Source organism: Hypanus sabinus, chromosome 18, assembly GCF_030144855.1.
Source record: "Hypanus sabinus isolate sHypSab1 chromosome 18, sHypSab1.hap1, whole genome shotgun sequence".
In the NCBI taxonomy this organism is placed as follows: domain Eukaryota; kingdom Metazoa; phylum Chordata; class Chondrichthyes; order Myliobatiformes; family Dasyatidae; genus Hypanus; species Hypanus sabinus.
The window spans coordinates 27,362,365-27,379,277 of record NC_082723.1 but is presented as its reverse complement, the minus strand read 5'-3'; the positions used below and the strand labels follow the sequence as shown (position 1 = coordinate 27,379,277).

General features: G+C 43.9%; 1 protein-coding gene across 1 annotated transcript in view; it reads left to right on the top strand.

Moving 5' to 3' along the window:
• The window catches only part of adgrd2 (adhesion G protein-coupled receptor D2), a 240,705-nt gene that overhangs the window by 106,582 nt on the left and 117,210 nt on the right, over positions 1–16,913 (top strand). The window contains exon 20 of the mRNA XM_059943735.1: positions 15,641–15,682. Within this exon, the coding sequence (XP_059799718.1) occupies positions 15,641–15,682 (42 nt within the window). The remainder of the gene's footprint in view (positions 1–15,640; positions 15,683–16,913) is intronic.

The window sequence follows — 16,913 nt, the reverse complement described above, 5'->3', positions numbered from 1 at the left end:
ACTTTTATACGGTATTGGAGGAATTTTATGTTTGCAGCCTCAAAAAAAAACACATTTCATGACATATGTGAGTGATGATAAACCTGATTCTGATCTGGGTCTCTATTGTGGACTGAGAGTGGGAAGGGGGCAGGGAGAGGAATCATGGTTGGGAAAAGGGGGAGGGAGAGGGGCGGGAACAGGAAGCACCAGAAAGACATTCTGTAATGATCAATAAACCAATGAATCAAATGTCTACACCCACACCACCATCAGCTGCCAGCACTCCTTCTCTGCCACCTGCCCCACACCCCTCCGCGGTGCTCCGTGCTCACCATTCCCGACATCTTTGCTCCCACCAGTTTACAAACTCGCTCTCTGCTCCTCATTGACAATTACTGAACTGTGCAAAGGTCTTAGGCACCCTATCTACATATAACAGTACTGTACAAGTGATAAGAGGCATAAATTGAGTGAACACCCAGAGCCTTTCTCCCAGGCTGGAAATTGCTAAAGCAAAGAGGTTATAATTTGAAAGTGTTTGAAGGAAAGTATGGGCAGAGGTTGTCAGAGATAGGTTTTTTATACAGAATGGAGGGTGTGTGGAACACACTGCCAGGGTCGATGGTAGAGGCAAATGCATTAGGGACACTAAAGCGACTCTTAGATAGGTACATGGATGAAAGAAAAATAGAGGTCTACATTTATCTTAGAAACAGTTAAAAGTTTGGCATAGCATCATGGGCTGAAGGGCCTGTACTGTTCTATGTTCTGCCATGCACTTTTAAAGCATTTTTCAAGCTGGTAACGACAATGTTAAAACATTTCATGCGTTTATTAATGATTGGATACAGTATATGTTCCATTGGTTCAATTATTAAAGATTTTAAAATTAGCTTTATTTGTCATATGTACATTGAAACATGTCAATTGTATCAACAACTAACACTGCCAGGGATGTACTGGGTCACCATGTTTCCTGTGCCAGCATGACATGCCCACATCTTACCTGAATCTCTCCACGTTTGGACTGTGGAAGGAAACCAGAACACCAGGTGGCCACAGAGGGAACGTACGAACCCCATACTGACAGCAGCGTGAATCAAACTCTGGTCTCACAGGTGGTGCTGACAGCGTTGTGCTGACCACTGCGTTTCCATGCCACGTTCTTCCAGTTTCCGGAGAGTTGTTTCCCAGACATTAGCAATTACATTGTGACAAATGCTTTTCTGGAAGTTTCAGAGATTATTTTTCTGAATTAGTTGCATAATTACTGAGCAGAGCATTGTTGCAGAATGTTTTTGTAGGGTTTTAGAAACAAGGGATGTATTGAATATTCACGGGGGGATCTCATTGAAATCTATCGAATATTAAAAGGCCTTGACAGAGTCGACATGGAGAGAATGTTTCCTATAGTGGGGGAGTCTAGGGCCGGGGACAGCCTCAGAGTATAAGCACGTCCTTTTACAGCAGAGATGAGGAGGAATTTCTTTAGGCAGAGGGTTGTGAATCTGTGGAATTCATTGCCACACATTGCTGTGGAGGCCAAGTCATTGGGTATATTTAAAGCTGAGGTTAGCAGGTTCCTGATTAGTAATGGTGTCAAAGGTTAGCGGGAGAAATAGGAGAATGGGGTTGAGATGGATAAGAAATCAACCATGATAGAATGGTGGAGCAGATGTGATGGGCTGAGCAGCCTGATTCTGCTCCAGCATCTTATTGTCTTATCCCCAAATTAAGTAACACACACCTTTGTGAAGATGGCAAGCTGTTTTCCCAGCGTTCGGTACTTGCAGCTGGGTTCAAGTTAATCTAAAACTGCATTGGAAATTCGTCAAGTAAATGCTTGGTTTGGCAAATTAGTCGGCAGAGCAGCTGCTGTAGGAGTATTCGGTATTCTGTCGAAGGACAGGTCAGTGGCAGGAAGCCAACAATAGCGGCCTGCCAAAATATTCCAAATGAGGGAAAGCATTTAGTCAGGAAGTCATACAAGATAGATCGCAGGGATCTCAGCTATGTTATCTAGTACTGATTAAGTACAAGCAGATAACATAAATCAGGTCAGTAGAACATGAAGCGGTTCGCCTCAACCCTTGTCTTCAGTACAATGTTTTAAACAGACTCATTTATCCGCATCCAGTGCCCTCTGTGGAACCTCTTAGACGATTGCACGTGCTCTGGTGGACAAAGATAGATCGTGTCGACTTCAGTGGGCAGGGACCCTTTCACATTGCCCAAAGTGTCGACACAATCTGTCTCTGTCCACCAGAGCACGTGTGATCGTGTCAGGGGTTCCACACTACAGTGGAGTAATGTAAGCTTTTCACTTCTGCTTACTCATAAGACATAAGAGATTCTGCAGATGCTGGAAATCCAAAGCAACACACACCAAAATGCTGGAGGAACTCAGCAGGTCAGGCAGCATCTATGGCAATCTGGACAGAGACACTTCAAGACCGGAAAGGAAGGGAGAGGACACCAGGTGGGGAGTGGGGGTAAGTAGAGGGCTGGAGAAGAATAAATCTGATGGGAGAGTGGACTATGGGAGAAAGGGAAGAAGGAGGGGCACCAAGGGGGAGGTGATAGGCAGGTGAGGAGAAGAGGCAAGAGACTAGAGTGATGAATGGAAGAAGAACGAAGGGGGAGGGAAAAAAAAACCAGAAGAAGAAATCATCAGGCCATCAGGTTAGAGGCTACCCCTAAAGAGTATGAGATGTTGGTCCTCCACCCTGAGAGCAGCCTTGTGGTGGCAAATGAGGAAGCCATGGACTGACATATTGGAATGTTAATGGGGATAGGAATGAAAATGGTCGGCCACCAGGAAATTCATCTTATGTTTGCACAGATGAATTCTGCTTCTCCTTCTTAGGCCCATTACCCCGGGGCATAGAACACTGACAGCAGCTCACTTGGATCCCTGTGGCTTCCACTTTCTCCACACGACTTCATACATCTTCTAAGCGAAGATCCTTCATCTCCCAGGGATGAGGTCTTTGGAGCTTCTGTTGGCACCACTGTAGCTTTGGATTTTTACAGGATGGGGTTGCTAGCCCCGTGCCCAACTTTCCCCCTTTCACAGCCAGGCTTGGGAGCATCCATGGCATGGTTATAATTGAGATTAAATGGGAAATGCAGGGAACTCATGACAGATTGAGCCAGGTGCTGCCCAGGCCTTGCAATTGAGACAGGCTCAAAATCTAAACTAAGACCAATGCGTCAACAGCCAAGAGTCTGAAGATGTGCTGGGGGCAGCCCACAAGTGTCACTGTGCGTATGGCACCAATGTAGCATGCCACAACTCACTAACTCTAGCACCCATAGATTCCTGAACTCCACGTCCATGGATTCCTGAAAATGCAACATAAGTTGATAAGATTGTTAAGAAAACGTATGGTGTGTTGGTCTTCATTAGTCAGGGGATTAAGTTCAATCAAACCAGAGCACCCGGAGGAATCCCACATGGCCAAGGGAAGAATGTACAGACGGTAACAGGAATCGAACCCTGATTGGTGATAGCTACTGCTTTTGGTCATTAACACAAAATGACATATTTCACTGAATGTTTCGATGTACATGTGAAAAATTTAATCTCACAGTCTTTGATAGAGGTGTATAAGATGACTAAATGAGCGGAACATTATCAGAAACTTTGAACTCAGCTTTGAGCCACTGTTGTACCATGTATACCATAGAAAGATGAGCTTTCAGTGTCCTGACCTTGAAGACCTAAAAGTGCCGTGTGCGTAAGCCATTGCTTGGCAATGAGGTGCTGAGGTCATTGGATCTTGCAAGTTAGTAACAGCAGATGCCTGGTCTATGAGCAAAAACTTGGCCTGAAATTGGTCACTTGATCGCAATGTGAAGAGTGAGAACTGTAAACAGTTAGTTGTGGGTACATGTAACAAGTTCAAGTTTATTGTCATTCAACCATATGCATGTATACAGTCAAATGAAACCATTCCTCTGGGGCTAAGGTGCTAAATTTTATTTTTTTTAATTTTAGAGATGCAGGGGAGACCAGGCCCTTTGACTTCACAGAACAATTTACAATCACCAATTAACCTAATAACCAGTATATCTTGGGACTGTGGGAGGTAATCGGAGCACCCGGAGAAATCCGGCTCTGTCTCAGCGAGCGTGTACGAACTCTTTACAGACGGAGCCGGTGCTGGAATTGAACTCCAACTCTGAGACGCCTGAGCTGTAATAGTGCTGCGCTAACTGCCAGGCTACTGTGGTGCCCATTCACGTTCATGTACACAGCTAAACGAAACATCCTTCCTCTGGGGCCAAGGTGCAAAGCCCAGTTCATAGTCACACACACCACATAGAGTTTCGATCCAGCACATAGAGTCACAAAGTAATACTAGCACAAGTCCCTGAGTGGCATGGCCTGACGATCAACAGGTTGACAGAACATGCGAGGTGTATGTTTGTTTGTGAAAGACAGTATAATGCCACTGACACTAATAATAAAACAAGCAGTCGTATAAATATGTGAAAGAGCAGCAATAGAAGATGAAAAGTGACCAGTGTAGGATGAAAAACACAAGAAAATCTGCAGATGCTGGAAATCCAAGCAACACACACAAAATGCTGGAGGAACTCAGCAGGCCAGGCAGCATCTATGGAAAAAAAATACGTTTCGGGCCGAAACCCTTCAGCAGGATCTGGTTTTGTCCCAAAACATTGACTGTACTCCTTTCCATTGATACTGCCTGACCTGCTGAGTTCCTCCAGCATTTTATGTAGGATGTGAGTGTGTATTGGGGAGGAGGGGGGGTGTTGTGGAGGAGGGCATTCAGACAAGGAAGTGCGTGGAAATCCTTAACATAAGGATGGAATAATTCCTTATGAGCTAATTACATATTACAGGATTTGATATTCAAGGTTATTTATTGCACGTACAATACAGTGAAGTGCACCGTTTGCATTAAAACCCAGTAGACCTGAGGATGTTCTGGAGGCAGCTGCCAAGTGCCAGCACACATTCTGGCATCAATGTCCCATGGCCACAATGCTCAACAGAACAATATGAAACACAACAAGACCCATTCCTCTCTCCCACCCACACTCACACTCAGTCCTCTAACCCCACTACAGGCCATCTTCCAAGGCCTCCAGCCTCCAGCAAACTCGGATTCAGACTTAAGCTTGCAGGCACTGGGCCTTCGTCTGCCCGGGTGGTCAACAGATATTCACAAACTTGGAGTTCCAGACAATGAGTCTCGACTTCCGGACTACCAATTCAACCCTGGAGTCCACCCGGATCCTTGGCTTCAACCGCAGGACCCACCGATCACCAAACACTGGGCCTCAAACTCTGTTCTTGCTGATCCGTGAACCCGTTTGAGGGTGCGGTGGTCATCAGGCCTCATTCCTCCTGCCTGCACAGAGTAGACAGATCCCTCCCTCGATTCTCATGCCCACCAAAGCCAGCGTTAATGCAGCCCTTGAAATTCTGGTGCTTTGCACAGTTTTCAAGTTGTTACTGTTTTCCTGAACTGACTGGCTGACTGTGGACTCACTTTCAGGGACTCGGTGGAGCATGTTCTGTGTCTTACTTGTTTTTTAAATGTTTGTATTTGCCTTTTTTTTTGCACATTGGATGTTTATTGGTCTTTGTTGTGTGGGATGTTCTTATAGGTTTCTTTGTTCTGTGGCTGCCTGCAAGGAGACAAATCTCGAGGTTGTATATTGTATATTTGATAATAAATGTACTTTGAACTTTGAATTTTTAAGTAATGGAGCAGAGGTCAAGAGGGGTTGAGGTTAAAGCCCAAACTGTAGACAGGAGATAAACTCTAAAACAAAAGCCTTAGAGAGTTCTGTGTTGGAAGGAAGCTCATCAGGAAGAAGCTGTGGGATATTCTGGGAGCAGCCCTCAGGTGTCGGCACACGTCTGGTGCCAATATAGCATGCCCACATCTTACTGATGGTAATCTATACGTCTTTGGAATGTGGGAGGAAACCAGAGCACCCAGAGGAAACCCACGTGGTCACGGGGAGAACGTACAAACTCCTTACCGACAGCGGTGGGAATTAAACTCAGGTTACTGAAGTTGTAAAGCATTACAAATCAAGTCGAGTTTATCATCATTTCGACCATAAACTGCTGGTACAGTACACAGTAAAAATGAAACAACGTTCCTCCAGGACCCTGGTACTACATGAAACAACACAAAACCACACTGGTCTATGTGAGACAACTCAAGGCTACACTAGACTACGTAAAACAACATAAAAACTGCACTAGACTACAGACCTGCACAGAACTACATAAAGTGCACAAAACAGTGCAGGGCAGTACAATAAATAATAAACAAGACAATAGGCACAGTAGAGGACAAATTACAATATAGTAATAAATGATGTAGATGTCAGTTTAGACTCTGAGTATCAAGGAGTCTGATGGCTTAGGGGAAGAAACTGTTGCACAGTCTGGTCATGAGAGCCCGAATGCTCCGGTACCTTTTGCCAGATGGCAGGAGGGAGAAGAGTTTGCGTGAGGGGTGCGTGGGGTCCTTCACAATGCTGTTAGCTTTCCGGGTGCAGCGTGTGGTGTTAATGTCTGTAATAGCCAGAAGAGAGACCCCGATGATCTTCTCAGCTGACCTCACTATCCACCGCAGGGTCTTGTGATCCGAGATGGTGCAATTCCTGAACCGGGCAGTGATGCAGCTGCTCAGGATGCTCTCAATACATCCTCTGTAGAATGTGGTGAGGATAGGGGGTGAGAGGTGGACTAACCACTACACTACTGAGCAGCCCTAATCCAGTTCATGATGGATTTTCTTCCATTTTGATTTATTATCTTGAGCAGTAGCTGCCGTTTACTTTCTTTGCCTGCATGAGTTCTGCTGAGCTCTAAATTAACTCAGCAGTTGCTGGTGTTCTGTTTTACCAGTGGCTTATGAATCACTGTTCCCTCTAAGCTGTGCATATGCACAGCCATGTGGTAACTTAAATGCCTCCATGCACATAGCCTTTGTTTCCACACTGCTGGAATTTGTTTTTATACAATATAATTTAATTTTGAAATTATGCTAAGATAATTTTGACATCTGCGTAAATATAATTGCAAAATACCCAATAATTAATCACGTTAATGAATATAATCCATAAATTTTCTAAATAATATATGTACCACAACCTTTACTTTGAAACTTTTTAGAGCTTCAACGTATTTACGCTGTCAGCGTTTCAAGTTGCAGCTCTTACAAATTGTAACAATGTACACAGAATGGAAGTCAGTAGTTCATTGTTAACAAACTGCTGGCCCAATAAACGCTGAAGACGTCTACAAAAAATAAAATAATTCGAAGAGCCGCGCTGTTTTCAGGCAGCTTAAAAATTTCCTGTTCCGAGCAATAGCTAGTCTTTGTAGCTACATAAAAAAATAGAGGGAACACTGATTGCAATTGGGTGTAGGTGATTGCAGAACTGGTATTGGAGTATTGGCTTCATACAGCACAGGAACAGGCCTCTCAGCCCACCAACTTGGTGCTGGCCATCGATTACCTGTTTACACTAATCCTATCCTAACCCTTTTTTTATTTTCCCATATTCCCATCAACTGCCCCCAGATTTTACATTTCACCTATATACTAGAGACAATTTACAGTGGCCAGTTAAAACCAACACACACATCTATGGCACCTCTATAGGTCTAGTTTTAAAGACAAGCTATGTTTGTAACATTAATATCAAAATATCAAGTGAACTGCATTGTTTTTGTCAGCGACCTACACAATTCGAGAAGTGCTGGAGGCAATCCCCAAGCTTCGTCTTGCTTCCGGCGCCAACACAGCATGCACTTTACTAACCCTAACTCATGCATCTTTGGAATGTGGGAGGAAACTGGAGCATCTGGAGGAAACCCAAGTGGCCACAGGGAGAATGTACAAAACCCTTACAGACAGAGTCGGGAAACTGAGTCTGGGTCATTGGTGTTGTAATAGTATTATGCTAATCGCGCATCCCATTTCTGACATGGAAAAGGAAATTCTCAATGAAAGAAAGCAAAGTATTATGACGCTAGAGGTTTTGGTTAAACTGAACTTCAACAGTGGTGTTCCAAGCCTGCTTTCACGTGAGAGTATCAGGGGCAGATCCTGCTTTGGAAATGTTGTTGGAGTTTCAGGCCAAGTGTCAAATGTACAGTTTAAATCTTCTTGAACAACTACAAGCAGCCAAAAAGTATGATGTTCTTTTGCATATTTAAAGTGTTATCACATAGAGATTTACCATTAGCAAAGAGCAAAGTTTGATAGCATTCCTTCTGGGATATTATTAGTTTTGAAGTAATACATTTTGTAATAAGCATAATCTATAATTAGAACACAGAGCAGTCCAAATTTCAGTAATTTTATGATCGAAGTACATAAATGTCACCGTATACAACCCTGAGATTTGTTTTCTTGCAAGCATTCACAGTAGAACAATGAGGTAAAATAGGATCAATGAAAAACCACACAAATAAAAACTGACAAACAGCCAATGTGCAAAAGAAGACAAACTGTGCATATCATCATCACGTACCATACTCTGCCAGAGCCTCGGCAACCACTTTCTTCCACTGTGAGCTGTCACCTGTCTGGCGGTGAGGCTGGTCCACTTCTTGATGTTGTCGATCCAGGTTGTCCTCTGTCTGCCTCGGAAGTGGCTTCCTTCTACTCTGCCTTCAAGCACAGTGTGTTCCAGTGTGTCATCAGTTCTTGAGATGAGTCCAAAGTTACAAAGTTTCCTTTGGATAAGGGTTCCCAGAAGTATTGGATTTGTGCTAATCTTTTCTAGGATGAAATTGTTGGATCTCCTTTCAATGTATGATACCCTGAGGATCCGTCTGTATATCCACATCTCAAATGCCGTCAACTTCTTTTCATCAGCTGCTTTTAGGGTCCATGTTTCACAGCCATATAGGGCTACTGGCCAGACGAGACTCTTGAGGAGGCGTATCTTGGTGTCAGTGCTCACAGATCTATCTTTCCAGTTGTTCCAGAGTTTGGTGGTGCTTGTGCGTGTCATTGCTAGCTTCCGCCTTATTTCCTTGCTGCATTAGTTTGTGTCATTTAGTTCTGCACCGAGGTATATAAAGGAGGACACTTGTTCGATCTTGTTTCCGATGTAGACGTCAGCTTGAATTGCAGTTTTGCTTATCACCATAACTTTGATCTTTTTACCATTTATCAGCAATCCAAATTCAGCAGAGACTTTTGCAACATTGTTGAGTAGTGCTTGTGGGTCTTCTTCTGTTGTGGCTAGCCTATGTTCTGTGTCATCCGCCTATCTCAAGTTACTGATGGTTCTTCCTCCTATATTGTCCTAAGTTGTCTCAAGATCATCTCGGTGTAGATGTTAAAAAGGTGTGGAGAAAGGATGCAGCCTTGGTGGACTCCTTTCCCATTGCAGAACGATTCAGTCTCGCCAGATGTGGTCCGAAGGCTGGAGGATTGCGTAGCATACAGTGTTTCTGGCAGAGCCACTAGGTGTGGTGCCATGCCCAGTTGAAAACTGTGCATAAACAAATAAGTGGAAAAACAGATAGGTAAATAAAGAAATCAATATATAGATAAATAATTTGATAGATGACTAATTAAACAAATAAATAAACAATCAGACAAGCAGGTAAGGTATTCTGAGGTTGAATAGAGTGGCATTTTGAAGGAACCTCAGTATAGAGGAATGCCCATTTAGAACGGAGATGGGGAGGAATTTCTTTAGCCAGAGGGTGGTAAATCTATGGAATTTTTTGCCATGAATGGCTGTAGAAATCAGACCACTGGGTATATTTAAACCAGGGGTTGATAGGTTCTCGGTTAGTCAGGACATGAAAGATTATGGGGAGAAGACAGAACAATGAGGTTGGGAGGTAAATGGTTCATCTATGACTATGGCAGAGCAGACTCGATGAGCCAAGTGTCCTATTCTGCTCTGATGTCTTATAGGCTATAAATCAATAAATAGATACTGAAAATATGAGTTGTAGAGTCCTTGAAAGTGGGGCCATAGGCAATATTCAGGCCTTTCAGCCCACAATGTTGTTTTGACCTTTTAACCCACACCAAGATCAATCTTGCTCTTCCTTCCCACATTCGATTGCATTGTTAATTGTCTAATAATTCACAATAAAGTTCTAAAATTTAAATAATGACATTTGGTACACAAGGTCTGGAAGTGATGATTTCAGACATCATCTTCAGCACTATTAAAAATATGTTAAATCATTGATGTATTGCCTGCCAAAGTTTAGAAAAGGCTTTTCTTAAAATAAGGAGGGACAGGGTAAGGCCCTCCAGTGTAGCACAACAGTCTGGCACTTTAAATGTTTGTATTAAAGCTGTTTCTGTCAGTGGATCCCATGAATGTTCCTGCAGGATGGAGCTTTGTGTGGGAGTGACATTTCCATCTCGAGAGAGAAGGCAGAAAGCACATCTGTTGCTGACTGGGTATTCAGTGTGGCCCTAAAGATGTCTGTGACCCTCTCTGCCCTGCTTTGCTGCAAGTTGGAGGAAGCAAATTATAATTGAATCCCGATAAACACTGAATTTGTTTGCCAAAGAATGCTTTATTTTACTAGGCATTCACTTTGATCAGAATTTCTATAAAAACAGCAAAACGAAACAGTTATTTCTTCCACCTCCCCCACTTTCCCTTTTTCCATTCACATTCTCGTTCATTCTCTTCTCCTCTGGTTCCCCTCCTCCTGCTCTTTCTCCCATGAACAACCGTCCTTGTCTATCAAATTCCTTCTTCATCCGCCCTCCTTCACCCATCTACCTCCCTACTCACCTGGTCTCGCCTATCACCTGCCAGCTTGTACTCCTTCCCCTCTCCCTAACCACTTTCTTATTCCGACTTCTGCCCATTTCCTCTCTTGTCCTGATGAAGGTCTCGGTCCGAAGCATCCACTCATTATTCATCTCCACAGATGCTGCCTGACCTGCTGAGTTCCTCCAGCATTTTGAGTGTGTTGCTCTGGATTTCCAGCGTCTGCAGAATCTCTTGTGTTTAGGGTTACTTACATCTTTGTACTGCATCACAACTGTCCAATCAAAGTTAAATAGAACATTCAACTAGGATATCATCTTTGACCTGCATGTTTTATTATGAAATCGAGACGTTAAGGGTCAACACTTTCTTTGCCATATACAGTGTATTTATATGTATTAGGAATGGGTGTAGTGTGTGGGTCAGGACACAACATGTAACAAAACAATAACATTCAACAATTTTTTAAAAATAAAGTTAGAAGTATGGCTATGGAATAAAGTATGCATAAATACATAAAAAACATTTGCAATGTAAGCAGCATTATAAACAGTGGTTTAAAGTGTTTACAGTGCATTGTAGTGATTGAGGTAATAGATAGAGAGGGGCGTGGTGGAAGTTAACTAGAATGGTTGATCAGATTAACTGCTAGGGGAAAGAAATTTTTAAGATGGTGTAAAGTTTTTGTTTTAATAGCCCTATTGCACTTTGCAGACGGGAGCCTTTGGAAAAGGCAGTTTTCTGACTGGGTAGTCAGCACTATTATAATGAAGCGTGGTTCTTAATTCTAAGCGTAAGCAAAGCAGATTTAAGCACCAATAAAAAATTTACAATTAAATCTCTGATTCTGATGGGAAAGATGTTAGAGGGCAATGGTTTTCAACCAGTGATTATTTGATGAGCTGTGATGTTGCTAATAACATTGGTGAGGTCTAATTTGGAGTATTGTGTGCAGTTTTGGTCACTGACCTACAGGAAAGATGTAAATAAGGTTGAAAGAGTACAGAGAAATTTTACAAGAATGTTGCCGAGACTGGAGGACCTAAGTTATAAGGAAGGATTGAATAGGTTAGGACTTTAGAATATAGAAGATTAAGGATGTATTTCATAGAGGTATGCAAAATTATGAGGGGTATAGATAGGGTTAATGCAAGCAGGCTTTTTCCATCGAGTTTGCATGAGAACTAGTGGTGATGGTTCAAGGATGAAAGGTGAAAGTTTAAGGGGAACAGGAGGGAAACAGAGCTTTGACCAGAGGCCAATACAGACGTCGAAAGTTATAAGAGGAGGGGACTTTAATCTGGTCCAATTCCCAAGGATAAAAGGCAGCTGGGAGTCAGTATAGTGAATAGAACTTTGACAAGTGACCAGTCAGGGTTTGCGATTCATTAGCAAGAGTAAATTAAAGGAAGGCGGGGAGAGTGCAGTGGCCGTGGTTGGAGTGGACATAGACAGAGTGGTGATCTTGAGGCTTCAGTCAGAGAAAGCAAATGAAAGAACAGCTTGTTCTTATATCTGCTCAACTAGGACAGTAGAGCTCACAAGAAGGACAGTGGGCGCTCGTCTTGCTGGATCTGGGAAGGCAGGGAGACCTCCAGTGTCCCTGATGACTACAACGCATCCAGCTGCGGCTCTAACAAACCATATTAAGCAGGTGGAGTTGGAACTGAATGAACTCCGGATCATTCAAGAGGTTGAAGGGGTGATAGATAGGACACATGGAGAGGAGGTTACACCCAAGATGCGGGACACAGGAAACTGGGTGACGGTCAGGAAGAGGAAAGGGGTTAAGGAGCCAGTGCAAAGTACCCCTGTGGCTACATCCACCCGCCACCCCCCCCCCCCCAACAACAGATACATCAGTCTGGATACTGCCGGGGCGGATGACCTAACAGAGGAAAGTCACAGTGGTCAGGTCTCTGGCACCGAGTCTGCTTCGATGACTCAGAAGGCAGAGGGGAGAAGAGGCACTCTGAGGTCATTGGGGATTCGTCAGTTAGAGGAACAGACAAGATTCCTGAATGGTAACCTGGGTGCCAGGGTCAGGGATATCTCAGATCGAGTCCTCGACAGTCTTAAGTGAGTGGTGAACAGCTATAAATCATGGTCCAATGACACGGGTAGGACGAGTGACAAGGTTCTGCACAAGGAGTTCAGGGATTTAGGTGCTAAGTTAAAGGACAGGACCTCTGGGTTTGTGGTCTTAGGTTTGCTACCCATGCCATGTGCTAATGAGGGCAGAACTAGGAAGATTTGTGTATAAGATGATGAGAGGGAAGGATTGTGTGGATAATCAGAGACCTTTTCTTGGGGCTGAAATGGCTAACATAAGAGGACACAGGCTTAAGGTGCTTGGGAGTAGGTACAGAGGAGATGTCAGGGGTAAGTTTTTTATCCAGAGAGTGATGAGTGCATGAAATGGGCTGCCAGCGGCAGTGGTGGAGGTGGATACGATAGGGTCTTTTAAGAGACTCCTGGATAGATACATGGAGCTTAGAAAAATAGAGGGCTATGGGCAACCCTAGGTAATTTCTAAAGTAAGTACTGTACATACTTATTATACAGTTTAATATGTGGCTAAGGAGTTGGTGTAGGGGGAGTGGCATAAGGTTTTTGGATCACTGGGCTGTCTTCCAGGGAAGGTGAGACCTGTACAGAAGGGATGGTTTACACCTGAACTGGAGGGGGACTAATACCCTTGCAGGAAGGTTTGTTAATGCTGGATGGTGGGGTTTAAACTCGAGTTGCAGTGGGATGGAAACCAGAGTGCCAGAACAGTTAGTGGAGAGGTTGTGGAGGCAGATGTTCGTAAGATCTCAGACAAAGTTAGGAATCAAAAGGTTGAGCATGGTGTGAATAGTGTCTTAAACTGCCTAAATATCAATGCAAGAAATATCGCAGGGAATAGTGCTGAAGATGACGTAGCTGGTTTACTAACAGAGGCAATGGGAGGAGAGGCTGTTGACAGGGCAAAATTGCAGTCAACGGGATGAGCTGCAACATAAAAGGCGGACAAAATCGAAAAGGGTGAATACAGGACTGAAAGTGTTATTTTCGAATACGTGCAGTGTACAAAATAAGGTAGATGACCTTGCAGCTCAGTTGCAGATTGGCAAGTACGAATCCTTGTGCAGGGTTCCCTAAAAGTTAACTTGCAGTTTGAGTCTGTGGTAAAGATGGCAAATGCAGTGTTAGCTTTAACTTCAAGAAAATCAGAATATAAAAGCTAGGATATAATGTTGAGACTTTATAAAGCACTGGTGAGGTCTCACTTGGAGTTTTGTGAGCAGCTTTGGCTCCTTATCTTATAAAGGTTGTGCTGATACTGGAGAGGGTTCAAAGGAGGTTCACACAAATGATTTCAGGATTGAATAGCTTGTCCTATGAAAAGCATTTGATGGCTCTGGGTCTGTATTCACTAGAGTTCAGAAAAATTAGGGGTGACCTCATTGAAACCTATTGAATGGTGAAAGACCTTGGTAGAGTGGATGTGGAGAGGGTATTTCCTGTGGTGGGAGAGTCTAGGACCAGAAGACACAGCCTCAGAATAGAGGGGCGCCTTTCTAGAATGGAGATGAGGAGGAATTTCTTTAGCCGGAGAGTGGTGAATCTGTGGAATTCTTGCCGCAAGCAGCTGTGGAGGCCAAGTCTTTATGAATATGTAAGGCAGAGTTTGATAGATTCGTGTTGATCAGGGCATGGAAGGATATGGGGGAGAAGGCAGGAGATTAGAGCTGAGAGGAAAATTGAATCAGCCATGATGAAATGGTGGACTAAATGACTTAATTCTGCTCCTATATCTTATGGTCTTATGGAAACTTCTTCACTCGGAAAGTCATGCCAGTGTGGAACGAGCTGCCAGTGCAAGTGGTGCATATGAGCTCAGTTTCAATGTTCTGGCCAGTACATGGATGGCAGGGGAATGGAGAACTATGGTCTGGGTGCAGTTTGATGGGACTAGGTGTTTTAAATGGTTCGCATGGACTAGATAGGCTGAAGGGCCTGGTTCCATACTGTGCTTTTCAGTGACTCTATGACTGTCACTAGCGATTGTGGCAGGCTGGGGAGCTGAGTGAAGCAAGGAAACGTCTGATGAGGATACATAAGGACATAAAGACTCAAAGCAAGAGAGGGCAGTATTCGTCACCCAACCTCACCCCACCGTTCAGTAAAACCCTGTGCCTTAAGTAGGCTGTCTTGCCCATTCTCTGTTTCCCCTTCTGCCCACAAAACAGTTGAATTTCTACTTTAAATATACTTTCAATATGATTATACACTCAGTGGACACTTTATTAGGTACACGTCTAACCTGCTTGTTAATGCAAATATCTAATCAGTCAATCATATGGCAGCAGCTCAATGCATAAAAGCATGCAGACATGATCAAGAGGTTCAGTTGTTGTTCGGACCAAACATCAGAATGGGAAAGAAATATGATCTAAGTGACCTTGACCACGGAATGATTGTTGGTGCCAGATGGGGTGATTTGAGTATTCAGAAATTACTTATCTCCTGGGATTTTCATGCACAACAGTCTCTGGAGTTTACAGAGAATGGAACAAGAACAAAAAAAAAATCCAGTGAGTGGCCATTCTGTGGGCGAAAAAGTCTTGAGAGAGGTCAGAGGAGAACAGCCAGACCAGTTCAAGCTGACAGGAAGGTGACAGTAACTTAAATAACCACACGTTACAACAGTGGTGTGCAGAAGAGAATCTCTGAACACACGTCATGTTGAACATTGAAGTGGATGGACTCCAGCAGCAGAAAACCACACTGGGTTCCACTCCTGTACCTAATAGAGTGGCCACTGAGTGTACTTTAGTGCGTTGTCTGTAAGGCAAAATATGGCCAATGTGTGCTTAAAAACCTGTTTATTTTTGGTTTATTATAGGGTCTCTACATATTCCTGGTGTATACTCTGTACAACAGTGAGGTATGAGACATCTTTATGCTGATATCTTTTCCACGTGGTCAGTTGAACACACATGTGGTATTGGTAAGAAGATGGATTATGTAAACTACTGGAAGAGTGAAACAATTTCATTTTTAAGCTTTTAAGTTCTATGCCAACTAGAAATTCATCCCAGAATCTCCTATACAAGTTAGGTCCCATTTCTGAGCTTCAGGAGCAGTTCACAGAAATGACTGGGGATAATTTCCACCGAGGAGTTGTCAGTTTCAAAGCCTCAGTACCGCAGGTTGTCCGCCATATCCGACGATAACAGGAAACCTGTGCGGAGAGCTTTTGGCACAGCATGGTGATGTGGTGGTCAGCTCAGCGCTTTGCAGTACTGGTGGCCCTGGTTCAATACCCACCACTGCCTGTAACGAGTCTGTACATTCTCCCCATGACTGTGAGGGTTTCCTCTGGCTGCTCCAGTTTCCTCCCACATCCCAGACGTACAGGTTTGAAGGTTAATTGGTGATTGTAAATTGTCCCGTAAATAGTCCATGAATTAGGGTTGCTGGATGGTGAAGCTTGAAGGGCCAGAGGGCCTGTTCTGTGCTGTATCTCAATAAGTAAATACAAATAAAAGCCATTGCACTGGGGGAGTTCCACTCCCTCGACCTCGGAAATCTGGGTCCAGTGGTACGAGTGGTCTTCACAATTGGGGCCTTCCTTGGTCGCAGTGGACGACCATGATATCTTCTGTGCCTCATCATGCCCTTCGCTCTCCATAGAGCATTGCAGAACCGTCTTCCTGGCTGTTGTGTTGACCTCAACTGCCCAGTGCACACCAGAGCTGGATTGGCATGCTAGGACAGGGTTGTCCCTATCTCACTGGGGTACCAGCCCATATGGCTATCTTCACCTGGTTTAGTCCACCTGTCGAAGGGGTGTACCAGGGTGCAAACTACTACTTGGAGCCACAGGTGAGAACTGTGTGTCCAGTGGGGACCAAAAGTGAGTGAGCTGCCCCAGAATGGACATGACAAGCCCCTTACCAGAGGTGCTACCCCTACCTGGACATCCCACACACTTGAAAAGTCTTAGTACGTCAGACCATAAGATGTAGGAGCATAATTAGGCCACTCAACCCATCAAGTTTGCTCTACCATTCCACCTTGGCTGACTTATCAACCCTCTCAACCCCTTTCTCCTGCCTTCTCTCTGTAATCTTTGACTTGTTTTTTTGAGGTTTCCATCTTTATATTACTTGGAA